Raw genomic sequence first — 18,664 nt, forward strand, 5'->3', positions numbered from 1 at the left:
ATCACAATCCCAAAAATATTTTGATTTTCTTTCCTTCCAATAAGTTGGCTAATATTTTGATTGAACAGACTGAAGTGACTGTCTCAACAGGGCATTAATAGCAACTTAAGAGAACAATGACATGATGAGAAATTACAGTGTGGAATAAACAAAGACAAAGAAATATTTGTATCCTTAATCTTTCCAGCATCAAAATACCAAAAAATATGACATGTTATAAATATACATTTCCCCCCCCAGGTGACAAAAATGCCCTTCAAAACATCATCCTTTATCACCTAACACCAGGAGTTTTCATTGGAAAAGGATTCGAACCTGGTGTTACTAACATTCTGAAGACCACACAAGGAAGCAAAATCTATCTGAAAGGAGTAAGTTCTCTAGAATGAATTTATGGTAGCATTCATCCATTGTTCAGTTATCTTAATGTTAATTTTTCATTAAATTCTCATTGACATTATCCACTGTTTTGATAGGTAAATGATACACTTCTGGTGAACGAAGTGAAATCAAAAGAATCTGATATCATGACGACAAACGGTGTCATTCATGTTGTAGATAAACTCCTCTACCCAGCAGGTTGGTAATTATTGAACTCATTAATGAATTGAATCTTTTTCAACAGAAACCTAGATTTTTATTTCACACTTTCTTACCAATATTCATTTAATCTTCCTCTTCATAGACACACCTGTTGGAAATGATCAGCTGCTGGAAATACTTAATAAACTGATCAAATACATCCAAATTAAGGTACAGAATATTATTAGATTTGTTTATAATGTGCTGAATAGATATTGCAATTTTAACATAAAAGACTAGAAATGTATAAATTAATGGGTAGGTGTACACTGGACTTGGATTGCTTTTTGTTGATTCCATATCACTGGCCCACCTGGAATAAATGACATAATTTCTTTATGGTTTTATTCAACAAATATCTATTAAAAGCTACTCGGGTCCAAGCAGTGTATTAAGTGTAGTGGAAAATACAAGTTGAATCAGAGATGGCCCTTTATTTAAAAACTTACAGCCAGTTGGAAAGAAAAGACATGATGATAAAATGGCTATAATCTTTCTATTATTAAATACCTTTGCGACAGAATATAAGGTAAAGTATTTACTTGTAAAAAGTTGTCACTAAACACAGTGGTTAAGGGCAAAAAAGTGTTTTGCTCCTTTGTCCTTGTAGGGTCTAAGCATCAGAAAACCTATGAAATACTCTTTAAAAGCCTACTTAACCTTAGATTAACTATTTTATAATTTTTAAGACTCTGAGTATCAAATCCAATAATTTTTATGCCATCTGGCCCAATAACAGGAGATTGTAAAATGAATTAAAGTGGTGCCATAATTTTGTTAATAAAACTACTAATTTCACATTACTAAATACAAATATTTATTTTCAGTTTGTTCGTGGTAGCACCTTCAAAGAAATCCCCATGACTGTTTATAGTAAGTACATAATGAATATTTGTCACATACCAGTGGCAAGATGTAAAAATAAGAAAACAAAATAATTTTCTTTGTACTTGGAGGCAGAAATTATTGATAATCTGGTATTTAGAATTCCAAACAATGGCAAATTTCATCCCACTTGAAGCAGGCTTAAGGTCTGGATGAGACCTCTCAGCCAGGGCCATACCCTTCAGCTCCTATGAACTGAACTGAACTTCCCCATTCATCAAATAAACAGGAATGATAAGATATGAGAATAGCAGTAAAATATAATAGCTAGCATGGAAAAGAGGCAGGGAAAAAAAAGACATACAAACATACGAAGAGGAGAGACAGCTAAAAGGCACTCCAGAGTTATCTGAAAATTCAAATGTGTAGACATAGAAATAACACAGCTGAAGGATTTGTAGCTCATTCCACCCTCAAGCCGTCAGCTGTCTAAGAACAGGGTGGACTGTGGTGGGTCAAAGCATCCTAATGTTTATGAATTGGCAGTTCAAAAACTCTCCCCATCCAAAACTGGATGAAGGAACAAAGAATTTGCCAGACAATAAACCTAAAATTTCTAGATGCCAAGGTTCTTTTATCCCTGACTCTACCAGATTATCAAAATTAAACCTCTACTACTTAATAACGGGAAAGGGTATTTCATTCTCATAAATGTAACTTGTAGTATTCCTTCTTCAATGTGGCTTTTTCTTCATTTGTCTTTTTTCTTTCTTTCTTCCTAGCTTTCAAAGCAGAAATTCTTTTCATTTTGTTTTGGCTCTACATTTAAACACTCAAAATGTACCAGTAGCAAAAGCATTACTTCAATTCCCACTGTTACCCTTGCTAGAAAATAATTCTATTTTATACTCTGAGCATTCTGTATTGAATTAAACAAATTTTCCTTAGGATTTACACTAGATATGGAAAAAGAATGAAGATAATGTGAGGAGCAAAACAAAATGTCTTCTGCTCTTACTGATTTCAATTATGTAATAATAACATATGCAAATCCAGTATCAGGCCAGCTCAGTACTATTTTAAAGATTTAGTCGGAATAGCTTTGATTCAACATGGCGTAAATTCCAGTATGGAAGTATACAATCTTGTATATATTTTAAAATAAATTAAAGAATCATTATGGGCTCTATTCATCAGAAATGTTATGTCATCTTTCTCCCTAAAGTTGTATATCTGCACTACATTTCTTTCCCTTTCCTACTTTACCCATGATAGGTCCACTACTTTCTATCTATGCCAATGCAATATTTTGCTTACAATGAGCCAAAATCTTATAATTCCTTTGTCTTCCTCTAATAAAATTGGATCTGCACTCACAGAAAAGAAGTTACATTTTACGAAATAATGCAAGTCTAGTAAACCTTGTCTATCTACTCAAAGCTCTTGAAACAGCTCTGAGATTTACATTCCAATGTCAGATGTTTCTTTAACTCCTGCCCAGAAGGGCATGCTGCTATTTAGAAGTGTACTTCAAATAGAGGTAGAGAGTAATTAAAACTAAGATTCCATTTTTATGTTCCTTCATTGACTTGTCTCTAAAACTTCTTCAATCTCCTTGCTACATATTATTCTTGTCCTCAGAATGTCATACATTTTCATTGTGGGGGGGGGGGGGGAATGCTCTGTAGTATACGTTGCCAAAGATATAACATTTGAGGCACAGCAGAATAAAATCAGTATTTAATCCTCAGACCAGGACCTGTCAAAACTATTTAATTTTTCAGGCAAGCAAGATTGAAATAAAACTTCCAACCAACTAAATATCCTACACTTCAATTTCCTTAATAAGAAGTAAAAATTTAAGCTAAAAGTAATTAACCCATTTTGATAGTAGCAGCAGAGACCTCTGTGGATTTGGCCTTCATGGAAAGGTTCCTCTGTGGCAAGACCACTTGTGGGATCAGTAATTGGATGCCTACATTTGATATATTTTAGAGCTTCATAATTTAAGATTTCAAAATAAAAATTTTGATATGACTGAAACATAGTCACAGTTAAGATCTATAACCCATATGAATTTTAAAAAGTTGACATTTCAGAAGCCTGAGGTAAGAATGTGACAGAAACCCAAACTGTGCTAACATCTCACCTATAATGTGTCAACACAGCCTGTTGTGATTGAACAGTTTTAGCGCAGCCCCACTATCTAATGGAGCTATCTTTTAAGGCTTCTAATTAGAAATGACAAAAAGCCAGTAGCCCTGGTTGTAGGCTCCAGAGGCACATTTCCAGTTAGTCTCTACAACCAAAAGCCAAACAGTTTGCTATTTTAAATAAATTTTGCATATTATTGTTTTAGTTGGGTGAATGACACACATTTAAAACACATAGTTTTAAATTTTAAAGAAATGATCATGATAGGGGGCACCTGGGTGCCTCAGTCGGTTAAGCGTCTGCCTTCGGCTCTGGTCATAATCCCAGGGTCCTGGGATCAAGGCCTTGTCAGGCTCCCGGCTCAGCGGGGAGTCTGCTTCTTCTTCTCCTCCTGCCCCTCCCCTGCTCGTGGGCTCTCTCTCTCTCTCTCTCTCTCACTCACTCTCTCTCTCAAATAAATAAAATCTTAAAAAAAATGATCATGATATTAAAGCTGAAAATTAAAGACATTTTAGCCAATAACTTAAATACTGATCATATCATGTTTGTTGCATAGAGCTCATAGTTGGCTGGCTGAAATTTATTTTTACTTTTAATTTTTCTGAACTATTTTTCATATTTTCCTTTCTATATCACTGTTATCAGATGCATGAAAAAATATTTTGTCTTTGTCTTTCAATTTTTCCTTTTGAAAAAGAATCCAACAATGCAATTTAAGATATTATGAATTGCATGAAATTAATCATGTTTGTCTTCTGTTGCTATGCAGCCAATATTTTCAAGAAGTACAAAAGAAGGTAAAGAGCTTTAGTGGTGCAGTTCAAAATTACAGATTTCTAGATAGCATTCCTTACTTAGTGTGTATATATTTCACTGGAACAAACCCAAGTCACTGGACTTCAGAGTACACCATCTGGACATGAGAAGACAAATAGATAATGTACCATGAATATTTCCTGTATCTGACTGCCTGAACATATTACCACAACTTATACCTCAGTACCTAACAAAAATTAAAAAAAAAAAAGAGGACAACTTTGTTCAGGTTGTTTTTATGTAAACGTCATTTATGTTCCACTTTCTATACTTTCAGCAACTAAAATTATAACCAAAGTTGTGGAACCAAAAATTAAAGTGATTGAAGGCAGTCTTCAGCCTATTATCAAAACTGAAGGTAAAAATCATGGTTCCTTTTATTGTGAAAAAAATTCCAAATAATAGACTGATTTCTATGAATGTATCTACATTCTTTTTGAAACTAACATGCTAAATATTTCTATATCAATGGCATGCTCATGTAATTGTAGAATGCGGAATGCAAATTATTTAGCAGAGTAGATGGTGCATTCCTAATATTTCAGTACATTTGCTTGTACTTGATTTCATTTGAACCTAATTGGCCATTGCATTAGCACTAGTACCCAGATTAAAAAAATAAGTAAACAAACAAACAAATCCTGAGCTTTTTTTTTTCTGCAGTTGACTCCTTCAGAGTATTTTTTTGTAGGTTTATCTCCAATCTCCCCACATGATGTCTTGTTTAAGAAACTCTTCCAAAAAGTACAGGCATTTTTCATTCAACAACCTAAGAGAGCATTGAAGCTATACATCGATGAAAGCTTTTAAAATTACAAGCACATGTGATATATTTTTAAATTAGACCACCAGAAACAGAAGAGGGAATAAGTAGCTGGTGCAGTGAGTCAAACCTTAGAATTCTTAATTGCAATCCTGATCTTCTACCTTTACTGACTACGTTAGCCAACTCCATCCAACATCTTTGATGCCACCTTCATTTCATGTATTTTAATTATTACCAAGGGTCAGACCTTAAGAATGATTTGTTTGTATGTCTAAGCATCTTAATGGGGTGACTTGCCACAAAGAAAACACTAAGCTTTCTTCTTTATTCTGTAAGAAGGATAAAAACGGTCTTCCAAAAAAGGAAAAAAATCATGTTTTCAGTTGAATCTCAAAAAAACTTATTTTAATTTTTTTATTTTTATATTTCTTCTCATTCTCTGAAGTGAGATGGCAATTTCTTGAATATTTTTATCTATTCCTTTATAGGCAAGCCATGATTTACATTTAGATATTGGAAACTTGTATGCAAATTTTATTTCCTAGCTAATTAGTTATTCATATTTTTATTTCTTCTTGAGACCTAAAATTGATATAGTCTTTGAAATCTGTGCTTATTAAAAAAAAAATACTCTACCTATGGCCATTGGATTACTTTTATATTTGGATGAGAATTTGGTGTCTTAAGAAATTAAATCATAGAAATGTTTTGTTGACAAAATGCTTTTTGATCATTTTAATAAAAAATGATCAAATGATCCTTGGTAATACACTTGATTTTAACATTCTTGTACTGTTTTTAAAATTAGATCCCCTAAAATTTTGTATAATAACTTGTACACAGCTTCTATAATCAAAATCATTCACATGTGCTATTCTTGTTTTCAAAGATTCCTACCTTTTCTTTCAAGCTTCTTCATTCAGCCCATTTATCTTCCCAATCTTTGTCAGTGGGAATCTACTGTATTAATCTTTCTTCAATTAGGAACACAGTGAAGCATCAAATCTACCTGAATTCTGCCTATAAAGGGAACAAGGATGAAAAATGGGGTCATGTCACTTATGTGTTAAAAACTTTCAGTTCAAAAATTCAGAAGTTTTACTTCTGTGTAACATCCTGAAGGAAACAAATAATTATTGTGGCAGCCATTTACAATTGTCCAGCTTTAAGTTTGCTACTGGTTTTTCCTTCTCATTGAGCTTTTGCAGGTCCATTGATGATTCTTGAATTCCCTCTAAAAGTGTTAGACTCCAAAACACAATTTTAAAATATTTCTTATAAAAGGTTAACCTTAACCAGATTATAGAATTAAGAATTAATCAACTGAAATTCATTTCAACAAATGAGCATCTTATTATTGTGCTGGGCACTCTCCTAGGTGCAGGGAGTAAATATGAAAAAGAGATTTGATAAAAACTGCCTTCATAAAGCATAAGGATAGAGGGTATTTCTGAAATTTCAGTTTAGGCTCTTCCAAAGAAATGTCGATTTGGTATTTTATTAACTCATTTCTTGTTCTTAAACTCCTTAAGGGTATTTTCCTTTTGAAATTTCTAAACCTTAAAAACCTGGCCTTGCATTTGATACTCAATATCCCTTGATCCCGTAGATCAAATATTATGGTATGAAGCACTCCTTATTTGAAAGAACAATTGTTTTCACTATTTTAGATTGTTTTAGACTAATTCTGGGTAATGGTGTACATTAACAATTTCTGGACAAGCAAATAAATCCTCTCAAAGATAAGCAAATATAGTGATATTCAACTGTTGAAGGGTGTTAAGGTATGAGTTAAATGTACTGAACTTTTCTTCTCTATGAAATAGTCTTGGTTGACTAATGTAGTAACCAGCTTTCTAACATTCAAAATGATTTTCTCTGGGAGTGAAATCATTTTGTACGTCAAATGCAACACTTGTTTAACTCTTGCATTTGAAGGACTATTTTATTATTAATTAGTAAATTTTTGCATCATTTTCATATATAAGGTAAATACTCAAATCCATTTTCCTATAAAATCTTAAATTCAGTGTCTTTATAGGCATAAAGTTGAGATCTTTTAATGTTCAGTCTTATGCCCATTTGATAAAAAGTGGACAATACTGAGTAATTAAAAATTAAATTAAATTTAATAAGGAAAGAGTAATTGATGATACCAGTATAGTCAAGTAAGATCTACACTAGTTATCATTAGAGCAACTCATTTTCGTACATACTGTATGATTCATAAAGTACATAATACCTTGTGTGATCCTACTTTATGACTACAAATAAATGGATGGACTTATGCTAAATGCTAAAACAGATGAAAGTTAATTTTAGCAGCACCCCAGTAGACTGAGTCATTTGTTCTCATAAATACTGCCTAATTTGAAGACAATGGGAAATGTTTAAAACTGATTTCATAAAGCCTGAAACCACTTTGACGTTTGAATAACAGCAGATGTCAAAATAAATTTCCTGTTCTGCTAAAGTTAAAGAACTACTTTAACATGATAATTTGTCTCCTAAAACAATGCCTCAGGACCCACAATGACAAAGGTCAAAATTGAAGGTGAACCTGAGTTCAGACTGATTAAAGAAGGTGAAACAGTAACTGAAGTGATCCATGGAGGTGCGTTATATGTATTTCCTAAAGCCTAGTTAGGATCACTGTGATTATTCTGAAACAGTGTTGGTTAAATATATTGAACATCTGATGTTTTCTGTTGGCTTTTGTTTTATATAAATTGTGGGAATATTCGTTTCACGGGCTCTTCCTGTTAGGTGTTGTGGTTTTTTGTCTTTTTAATTTTTTTCCAGTGAAATAAAATACAATTTACCTTTAATGAAGTTAGAGTAATTTAACTACTTGGAATTAATTTACCCATTAAGTCACCAGGTCCAACAAAACCATCATTACTGTGCATACGTCAGTGATGATTATGAAGTAGAATAATAATGTCAATACAAAGTAATCTATTGGATTTAGAAGAAAACAATGGCCATTGTGTTAAGATTGACTAATAAATCACTGCTGAGACTGAATATAGGGCTCCCACTCTAATGATGAAGAATTCCCTGGATTCTCACTAAATACTCATTCTGCGGTCAGAAAACAAGTATGGCAGTAAGACACGGAGAGTTAACTTGCCAGCTGGCTGTCTCCCTCACCCAAGATTCAGGACATAACTCTACCATTTAGATATTTGTTGATCTGACTCTGTTTGAGATATGTCCCCAAAATGATTAGGATTGAATTCTAAGCCGTATTGCTTTGAGAACTATATTTAATCATTAAAATGTCTAGCTTATGTATCCATAAAGGGCTACATCAAATGTGTTTTTCTCCCTCTACTTTTAGAGCCAATTATTAAAAAATACACTAAAATCATTGATGGAGTGCCTGTGGAAATAACTGAAAAAGAGACAAGGGAAGAACGAATCATTACAGGTAAACTTTGATTCCATATATGGCACTATGCCTGAATTATAAAGGTAAAACCATGGTAAATCTTAAAATAGCTCTCTCTATAAGAATCATGAGAGAAATTGACTAAGTCATTTTCATGGTGGTTACTAAAGTTATTTCTTTTTGGCAGAAATAATATTATTCTTAAATATGCAATCTATGTTTTTCCCTGAATTGGAATCTGTGGACAAATCTATAAGCATGTGTTTTTACTATGCAGACTCATACATGTTATATAATATTTTCACTTAGCTATGTATTAATGAATTAATAAATCCTAGAAGAAAAACCATTCCCTCCTTTGATTTTCTGTTTAGCCTAAGGTCTACACATCTACATACCAAAATATATACAAGTTTGTATAAGACAACTGATCTCTAATTTAAGTAAACCTCTGTGTCAGTCTCCCACCAATGAATTAGTCTAAAATTCTGAATTCAGCTATTTTGCAAGTATTTGTTTAAATGAGCAGTCAGCAACTATGGCCTGTACCACCCACTTATGTAAAGTTCTATTGGAACCCAGTGTGACTATCCCTTCATATAATGTCTATAACTGTTTTACCCTAGAGTGACTATTTGAATCACTGCAACACAAGTCATATGGCCTATAAAGTCTAAAATACTATCTGGCCCTTTAGAGTGGAAGTTTGCTTACCACAGTTTTAGACCTTTTTTAAAAAAATTGTCTTTCTTTCAGGTCCTGAAATAAAATATACTAGGATTTCTACTGGTGGTGGAGAAACAGAAGAAACTCTGAAGAAATTGTTGCAAGAAGGTCAGCATGTCTAGAAACATAAGAATGTGACTTTACTTAAGCTATCTGTTTCAAAGTCTAAAATAGTCTTTGAGGCCTTTTACATATTTTCTACTCTATCTCATTCTTTTGTTCAAATTCCATGCCAACATATGAAAAATGTTCAAAGATAAAGAATGAAACTCAAATGACAGTCATGTTGATTGTTTTGTTAATATATTATATATTGTTCAATAGCTTTAGAAATTGGCTTATCGAAACAGCACCAAAACTAGAGAAAGATCAAGTGTTGGTCTGGAATTCATTGTTAGCCAGATGCCATTATACATCACATCAAGTGTCCTGTGTTTTTATTACGTAAACCAATTTCTGCTATAAACATGTATCCTCTCAGAGGTCACCAAGGTCACCAAATTCATTGAAGGTGGTGATGATCATTTATTTGAAGATGAAGAAATTAAAAGACTGCTTCAGGGAGGTTAGTAAAAGGGAAACGACTAACCCACTTAACAGGTTCTGGAGACTGAGTTCTTCAACTTTTTAAAGACTGAGCATTCAGGTTTTTCTTTTAATAAGGTTAGAAAAAGACAACATGGTGTGTTGTCTTAAGAGATTGATTGGTTCAATAGTAGTTTAAGTAATAATAATGAAAAAATGATTACTAATTTAAACAGTCTTTAAAAAGTTCTATGATATAAAACTTGGGGAGCAATGAATATTTTTTTTTCTTTGATACAGATAATCAAGGATATTTTAAGTATCTGACAGGGGAATACTTTTTAAATTGGTAGTTGTTTAAAGAAGCCCAAACTGACATATTATATTAGAAAAATGTATTCACTGCCCCCAGAACAATAATAAAAGGCATGTTTATGGATTTTTTAAAGTGCATACATCTAGCAAAAACAAAATAGTGCATTTAGTAATTTTCTTTTCCAAACTACATTCCTGAGAATGGATATTTGTTTCTTCTAACAGTTTGAATGATAATCTATAACTGGAGATGGAAATTATTTTGCATATGAAATTAATCTTTAAAGTATGGAATGTTCTCTGTCTATGGCATTAAAAAGACCTACTTTTAAAAGCAAAGGAGAAAAAAAAAGAATTCAAAATCTTACACAAACTCTAAATGATAATTATTTGAAGAAACAGTAAATGCTAATAAAATATAATTTGGGTAATTGGCATTTGAATAAATGAACTTTTAGTTCATTTTACTAACAACAAAAGTATTTAGACGACAACTTGCTTCAGAGAAACAAGCATTTAAATTATTCAGAAAAATCAAATATGCTTCCTGAAATATACTATGAGTTGAGAGACACAACTACAGTTTGGTATTCATCCAAAATATCATCCAAGATGGCTTTTCTGCTTAAATTTGTATCCCTCTGTTCAAGAAGATGTAAATTCTCTTGGAACCATACATATTATAGGCAATTGTTTCTTTATTCTTTATTTTAACCTAGGTAAAAATCTCTTTATATAGTGTTGAGACTGTTCAGCGATAGTAAAAATAAATTGACCCAATGATTGAATTACCCCTCAATAGAAAAATATGTGTCTGAAAAATACAAGATTTAATTTCAGACAGCAGGGAGTGTGCGGCAAAGCCAAAGCCATAAAAGAACCAAGGTTTTCTGTATTATCTCACACAGAATTCACCATCTACCTACAAATGTTTAACTGTCTGCTAGGAAAACAGGGATTTGAGGGAAGAGGGGAAGAGATTATGAAGATTAAATTGAATTCTTTTTTTTTAAGTCCTTACCATAGTAAGCAGCTTTGTAGAATGGCAGTGCTTTCTAGAGAATGAATCATTTAGTAGCTCTACCTGTATATACATTGCTTTACTTTATTTAGGCTTAAACTTCAGGTAAGTATGTTTTCTTATCCTTTAATAAGCCCCGCTTAACAAGTTGATTATAAACAAGGAACTAAGTACATAACAATAACTTCAGGCAAAAGAAAATATATCTGCTACAAGAATATGATATTTTAATTTTAGTTAATGAAATCTTTCTTTAACTCCTGTTTTCTTTTATCCCAGGGGGTGGATTCCTTTAGTTCCCAATATCTGGTTTCTCTACATGTCTATAAAGCATTAATTTCCACAATGCCACATCCTAAGTTTTTATCAGAACATTTCCAAGGTTTTTTTCACATAGTAAAGACAATATAAGCAGTCTAGTTACTAGTATAACTCATATATAGCTAGTATAGTTCAGTATAGTTACTGAACACTAATTGGACATGGTAGGTTTTTTCCTACCCCTGTAAAATCAATGGGTCATCACTGAGTTACAAGTGTCTAGATCCTGAGATACCTATTTACAAAGAAGCTGCTGTGAGTAAAGATTACATCATGCAAGACTGGCCTTCGTTTCTTCAGAATATAGATAGGTGATCTCTATCCCAACTACAGTCTTCATCTCAAAAGTTTGGAGTTTTCAATCTAGACTGTTCATAGTGGTACATATAGTACATTCTGATGAATTGAGTGTATTCCTCAATTATTTTAGTCATGACTAGTAACATGGCTAAGTGGTCCTTTCGGTACCAATATTGTGGTTTATCACTGAAGTGCTTCAGGGCCCTTACCTCAAAAAATGTTCTCATGAAATGCATAAAATTTCATGCTTAGGTAAAGTTACATTTACTGAAACTGCTAAAGTAATTAAGGGAAAATATCAACCTATAGAGAAAGGAACAAAGATGTCATTTTGGATGATTTTGACAAATCTGCCAATACAAAATGTAAATCCTGTGTAGAGAATAGGGATCAGCTTATAGGTCTGGCTTTTGATCTGGGCTCCAACTCAAACTACTTAAGTAAGTTGATTCTTTTTTTGCTTTGGTTTCTTCTTCTGAAAATGAGGATAATAATGTTACTTATGTCTTAATGAGTTAATGTATGGAAAGCGCTTGGAATAACGCTCGACAAATACAAGCTCCCAGTAATGTTAACTATTATCAGTATCATGGCCAATTTTATATACATAATAAACTTATTAATATAAACTTAAGAAAGTAGTATTTTACACCTAATTTAAATTTCTGAGAGCCATAGCCATATAAATATGCAAAAGTCTTATAAATAATTGGGCTGAAGCACTTTGCATATATCATGAATCGTGGTAGAGAGGGGCATTTGTGTGGGATCATTCATATGACTGGTTTATCTTCCCACATTTTGTTTCTTGAAGCATGACTTGATACGACTCTCATTCATTTTGAGATAGCAGAGAGCCAGCCACTGGGAACAAATCTGACTTTCTGCGCTTTATTCAGGCTTTCTTCTAAAGATTTTTTTTTGCCACAATTAATAATTCTTATTTTACTAGTACCATAGCAAAATAGTAATAAATTAACAAATTACTTAATTGGGTGTTCATTAAGTGGATGCTGACAAGTGTATGAAACAAAATCTGAATGTAAGTGCTTGTTTTGAAATGTAATGTTATAAATACTTCTGTGACCTTGTTTTAAATTATACAATAACTGTTATTTGGAGTGTAATTAAGTCCATTATAAACAATGGTCTTAGTCACTTAAAGATTGAATCCATCTTTTCTTGGCTGTATTTTATAAGCCATTATTCTGTTACCAAATAAACCTGATTTTCAAGAAAATATATCAATTGGAGCATATTCCATAATAATCCTATCTCAAACTTTCCCCTATTATCCAATGTAATGAGGTTTTCTACAGTTCTGTATGATAGTATTAACAAGAAATTATAAATGGTTATACATCTTATATTTTGTGGGAAAAAACATGTTGGAAATGTGCCACATAGAAACAAACTTATTTAAACATTTTAAAAATGTTTCTAGGTGACATACAGCCAATATACTGTTGGTGGTAGTTTCTTGCTTTACTTTTTAACAGAATTTCAGAGAATTGAAAAAATATATATAATAGAAAAATTTTGACTTGATTATTGGGCATAGATAATATATAAAAGCAAGAAGTCAAAATTCAGAGAAAAAAATTTTTAAAGGTAAGCAGAAAAATGAAGTCACTGTAGGAACCACATTTACACTTTGATCTTAAGCATCCGATAGCAGAGTGACAATGTGAATTAGGTCTTGCTGATGAGTTAAAGAAAAAAAAAACAAAGAATTGGAAAATATTTTGTAACTATAACGAAATACTGCATAGTTATGAAACACTTGAAATTCTTAAATATGAAAGCTTTTATTATTTTTAACTAGTTAATATTATAAATGGTCTTGTAGGATTAGAATTAAATTTGCAAGTATGTTGGCACACATTTCCTGAATTGCATAATATTATATTTCTAGAGTTACTAGGACAATGCTATTTGTTGTCCTCATGTTCTATAAGGTAATTATGAATTAATTTACAAGGAGAATTTTACAGAGGCAGAATTCTGATACATCACAAATAGGAATGACTGGATAAATGACTGGAGCTCTCTGAGAAGATACTTCTGCTAAACTTTATATAATGTTAAATATCCCTTCATCATAAAGCAATGCTTTTTGTAAAACAGGTGAAAACATCATGTAAGTCACTTACTCTATGCAAAAATGATACATTATATGAGGCTCCAAATGCCATAATGAAACAATGTTTTGCAAATAGTGAGCATTCATTATGATATGTGGAAAACAAATGTCTGTCTTTGGCCAATGAAAAAGTCTCGCTGTTTCAAAAGAAAATCTACATGTTTAAGTGATGCTTATTTTAAAACTTTTTACTTTTCTTTACTTACGGTCTCTTGTCTGATATTTGCCATAATTTCAAGTATTTCTAACTACAACTATTTAATTTTAGACACACCTGTGAGGAAGATACAAGCCAACAAAAGAGTTCAAGGTAAATGTATTGATAGTAATGTGCATATGGGACACATGTTTTGTTATGTTAAGAGAAGTCAAAGAATAGGGTTTTAATATATTTTATTGGACTTTGCTGTCTTTTAGGGAGAAAAGTTAGCAAATTTGAGTCAAAGTATTTTGATGATAAAAATCAGAAAATAGATTATTCATTCTCTGCACTGTTAGTAAAATCTAAGGATGACAAATGTTAAAGGAAAGGCAATTATACTCACATAAACTGCTAGATTTTTGGAAGCACTGAGATAGACTCAAGTAGAGTTAAGTTGAAAAGAAATCTGTTACTATGAGCCAAGAAAAATTTGGTTGCTACCTGAACTCTCTAAAAATGTTATTATTTGAGATCAGGCTACAGTTTGAAACATAAGTAAATTAAAAACTGTACACATAGTTATTAATATAACTTTGTACAAAATTTTGATACAACATGTAGATTATACACATGTATGTATCACTCATGCACTATAATTTTCTTCATAACCATACTTATGTGCATTTTCTAATCTTTCACTTAGGTTACCTTGCATTCGGGTACATTACATAATCAAAGATTTTCTGTATAGAAATTAGAATAAATTACAAGTTTGGAATTTTTTAAATAATTACATACTAATAGTCAAAAAATTGCAAGGCTTATATATGCATTATAGGTATATCTGATTTTAAGCCAATCTAATATAGACTTTTGAAATAAAAAATCAATTGCATAGATAATTTCTTTTTTATTTTTTTATTGTTATGTTAATCACCATACATTACATCATTAGTTTTTGATGTAGTGTTCCATGATTCATTGTTTGTGCATAACACCCAGTGCTCCACGCAGAACGTGCCCTCTTTAATACCCATCACCAGGCTAACCCATCCCCCCACCCCCCTCCCCTCTAGAACCCTCAGTTTGTTTTTCAGAGTCCATTGTCTCTCATGGTTCGTCTCCCCTTCTGATTTACTCCCCTTCATTCTTCCCCTCCTGCTATCTTCTCCTTTTTTTTCTCTTAACATATATTGCATTATTTGTTTCAGAAGTACAGATCTGTGATTCAACAGTCTTGCACAATTCACAGCGCTCACCATAGCACATACCCTCCCCAATGTCTACCACCCAGCCACCCCATCCCTCCCACCCCCCACCACTCCAGCAACCCTTAGTTTGTTTCCTGAGATTAAGAATTCCTCATATCAGTGAGGTCATATGATACGTGTCTTTCTCTGATTGACTTATTTCACTCAGCATAACACCCTCCAGTTCCATCCACATCATTGCAAATGGCAAGATCTCATTCCTTTTGATGGCTGCATAATATTCCATTGTGTATATATACCACATCTTCTTTATCCATTCATCTGTCGATGGACATTTTGGCTCTTTCCACAGTTTGGCTGCTATAAACATTGGGGTGCACGTACCCCTTCGTGTCCCTACATTTGTATCTTTGTGGTAAATACCCAGTAGTGCAATTGCTGAGTCGTAGGGTAGCGCTATTTTTAACTTTTTGAGGAACCTCCATACTGTTTTCCAGAGTGGTTGCACCAGCTTGCATTCCCACGAACAGTGTAGGAGGGTTCCCCTTTCTCCACATCCCCACCAACATATGTCGTTTCCTGACTTGTTAATTTTAGCCATTCTGACTGGTGTGAGGTGGTATCTCATTGAGGTTTTGATTTGAATTTCCCTGACGCCAAGTGATGTTGAGCACTTTTTCATGTGTCTGTTGGCCATTTGATGTCTTCTTTGGAAAAATGTCTGTTCATGTCTTCTGCCCATTTCTTGATTGGATTGTTTGTTCTTTGGGTGTTGAGTTTGATAAGTTCTTTATAGATTTTGGATACTAGCCCTTTATCTGATATGTGCATAGATAATTTCTAACTGAAGGTTTTATCAGGGATTTCTTCTAAACATCCTAATCCATCCAGATTTTCAAAAGAACTACAATCCTCAAATTTTAAATTATTATTTTCATATACTTTTGATCAAAAGATAACCTTAATTTCATCATCATAAACAGAGGATATGACCAAGAAAACATAATCTGATGTTTATTACAATAAGAAATGATGGTCTTTATAGATATAGTCATGCACAGAATATCACATTATTAAATTCTAAAGTTTCATCACATTTACAATCTATGTGTTCTCCCTTCTTCCTCTCAGGATCTAGAAGACGATCAAGAGAAGGTCGTTCTAAGTGAAAATCCAGTAACCAGACAACAAAGTTTATACAACCCTAAATGAATAACCTGATCTTAAAGGAAAATAACAAGAGCCACATTGACTTCAGGAAATGAACAACCAGCACAAAAAAGCATTGAACACTTCTGAATACAAATTTCATCTTTTTTTTCTCTGAATGAAATTGTGGGGTTAGTCTCCTGTGGGATAGGAACTGAAGGAAATAGAACACCTTACATACAGGTTTTTACATCTTGACATTAAAAATTCTGGCTAACTTTGGAATCCATCAAGAAAAATTCTTGTCAATGCATTTATTACAACTTAAATCTCACATTCCATTGAGAAGATTGAGCTTTGAATCTAAGAGATAGATAAAATGTATGCAAGCAGGTACCTCTCCATGGGAAGCTAAGTTATAAAAATGGGTGCTCATTATTAAAAAATAACAAAATGTTTACTTCAAAAGGCTTTGCACATTTCTAATACAATATGGGTTTACCAGTAAATTATGCTATTTCTACAACCAATTTTGTACTCTTGAAATGTTTGTCATATGCTTTTTGCAATACATATTTTTATCTCAAACATTTCAATAAAACATTTTGTTTCAGTTATAAACAGAATTACTGTTTATACTGTACTTTAAATTGGGTAGTTCAGAAAACTCAAGGTTTAAGTTAATAAGTGGTTTGGACTTGGGAACAGGACTTTATACCTCTTTTTTATAACAAATACTCATTAAAGGGAATTGAATGAATTTAGTGTTTCTTGAATTTTTAAAACTATCTGTTATATAAAGAATCATTACACAATGAAGCAATCATTAAGCCTCAACTGAGTGCCTAATATAACCCTAGAACCATGCTAAATTGTGAAGATCCAAAACATGAATCAGTTAGGGTTCTCAAAGAGTAAAGAGACAAATCACCAATAATTCACAATGTACCATGAGCTATAGTAGAAGAATAAAAAGTACTACACAAACACCAATACAGCAATCAATTTTTCCTAGGCTTTTGCTAGAGATAGGGAAAGCCCCAGAGATGCCCTTAACTAAGAGTGAAGTAATGTGAGTGTCCATTGTATAACAAAAGAGGGGAAGAAAAATATTTGTTTGCAGAGAATGGTAAAGAGATCAGTTGATCTAGTCAGATCTCAGCAAGTAGCATCCTCACTTGGTCTAGTTGAAATAAAAGCAATCAGGGAACAGAATCCATACTGATGAGAAGCTGAGTGGTGACTGTGTAATAAAACTGTTTATTATAAAACTGAGGAAGGCCAAACCGAAGATACCAGTCTGGATCAGAGATGTCCAGCTTGGATTGGAGATTCGGTACTAAAGTACCACTAAAGGATCTGGAAATATTTTTGAGTAGGTGAAAGCATTGGGTCTTTGAGATGCAGTTGGGATGAGGAAGTAAAATAGAAAATTCTGGCAGTGACTCTTACTGAGGAAGTGCTCAATAGCCTTGGTTTTCCAGAATGCTTTCTAGTCTGGAACAGTGGTGAGATTTATGTATAGCATTTAAAGCCCTTGCTAGGAAGCAAAATGCCCTAGCAGCTCAGTACTCATCTAGAGCATTTAGAACTTCAATCTCAACTGGACAGAGTGTGGCCATTATCATCTCAAAGTGATTCAGAGGAGGTGGTTATATAAGGTGGTACTGGTAGAATATACTAAACCATCATCAACAAAGATAACTATTCCAGACAGTATGTTGTTCATGATCCTCTAGAAGATCCCAAGATAATTACATAGAACAAATAGTAGGTCAGCTTATACATTTAGCCCCCTTCAGGGTTTTCATTTGATGATGAGTTGGACTTTGAATATAGTAGTCCGGGACAATAGGAATGAGGTTAAAGTCTTTATAAAGACTGCTAACTTTAATGCCCTGCCTTTTTTTTTTTTAATTGAACCAAAGGAGAAAAAAGGAATCAGTTTTGGATAGTACACATACAAAAATCTAGCATAACTCTCTGGTAAAGAACAGAGTCTTTCAAATGACACAAGTAAATATATTTAAAGATAAAATTTAAAGAATTATTAATAAAAGATAAAGACAATAATACAAATAAAAAAACAAGATTTAAAATATATGAAAATAAAAAATAATTTTAAACCCCCAAATAAGAATTTAAAGGTAGACAAATAAATAATATAAATAAATCCTACTCAAACACTTTCTATAAATTGAAGAGGCAGAGTAGTATGTGCTTTTACATGCAATATTTAATCCTTTAAAAATTCTGAACTTTTATTATCTCCAG

The 18,664-nt window shown here is 32.6% G+C and overlaps 1 protein-coding gene across 6 annotated transcripts in view; it reads left to right on the plus strand.

The window, feature by feature from the left end:
- POSTN (periostin) overlaps nt 1-17,152 on the plus strand; it is a 35,075-nt gene extending 17,923 nt beyond the window's left edge. The window contains exons 13-23 of one of the 6 annotated variants that reach the window (XM_027590981.1): nt 241-371; nt 477-579; nt 686-753; nt 1,410-1,455; nt 4,655-4,735; nt 7,668-7,757; nt 8,487-8,576; nt 9,294-9,371; nt 9,745-9,828; nt 14,157-14,198; nt 16,373-17,141. In XM_027590981.1, the coding sequence (XP_027446782.1) occupies nt 241-371; nt 477-579; nt 686-753; nt 1,410-1,455; nt 4,655-4,735; nt 7,668-7,757; nt 8,487-8,576; nt 9,294-9,371; nt 9,745-9,828; nt 14,157-14,198; nt 16,373-16,410 (851 nt within the window). In that variant the 3' untranslated portion in view covers nt 16,411-17,141. Of the gene's footprint in view, nt 1-240; nt 372-476; nt 580-685; nt 754-1,409; nt 1,456-4,654; nt 4,736-7,667; nt 7,758-8,486; nt 8,577-9,293; nt 9,372-9,744; nt 9,829-14,156; nt 14,199-16,372 lie in introns of all 6 variants that reach the window. The other 5 variants (XM_027590982.1, XM_027590983.1, XM_027590984.1 and 2 more) reach the window with 5 other exon arrangements.
- The last annotated feature ends 1,512 nt before the right edge of the window (nt 17,153-18,664 follow it).

The sequence above is a fragment of the Zalophus californianus genome, chromosome 3 (assembly GCF_009762305.2).
Source record: "Zalophus californianus isolate mZalCal1 chromosome 3, mZalCal1.pri.v2, whole genome shotgun sequence".
NCBI classification, from domain to species: Eukaryota; Metazoa; Chordata; class Mammalia; order Carnivora; family Otariidae; genus Zalophus; species Zalophus californianus.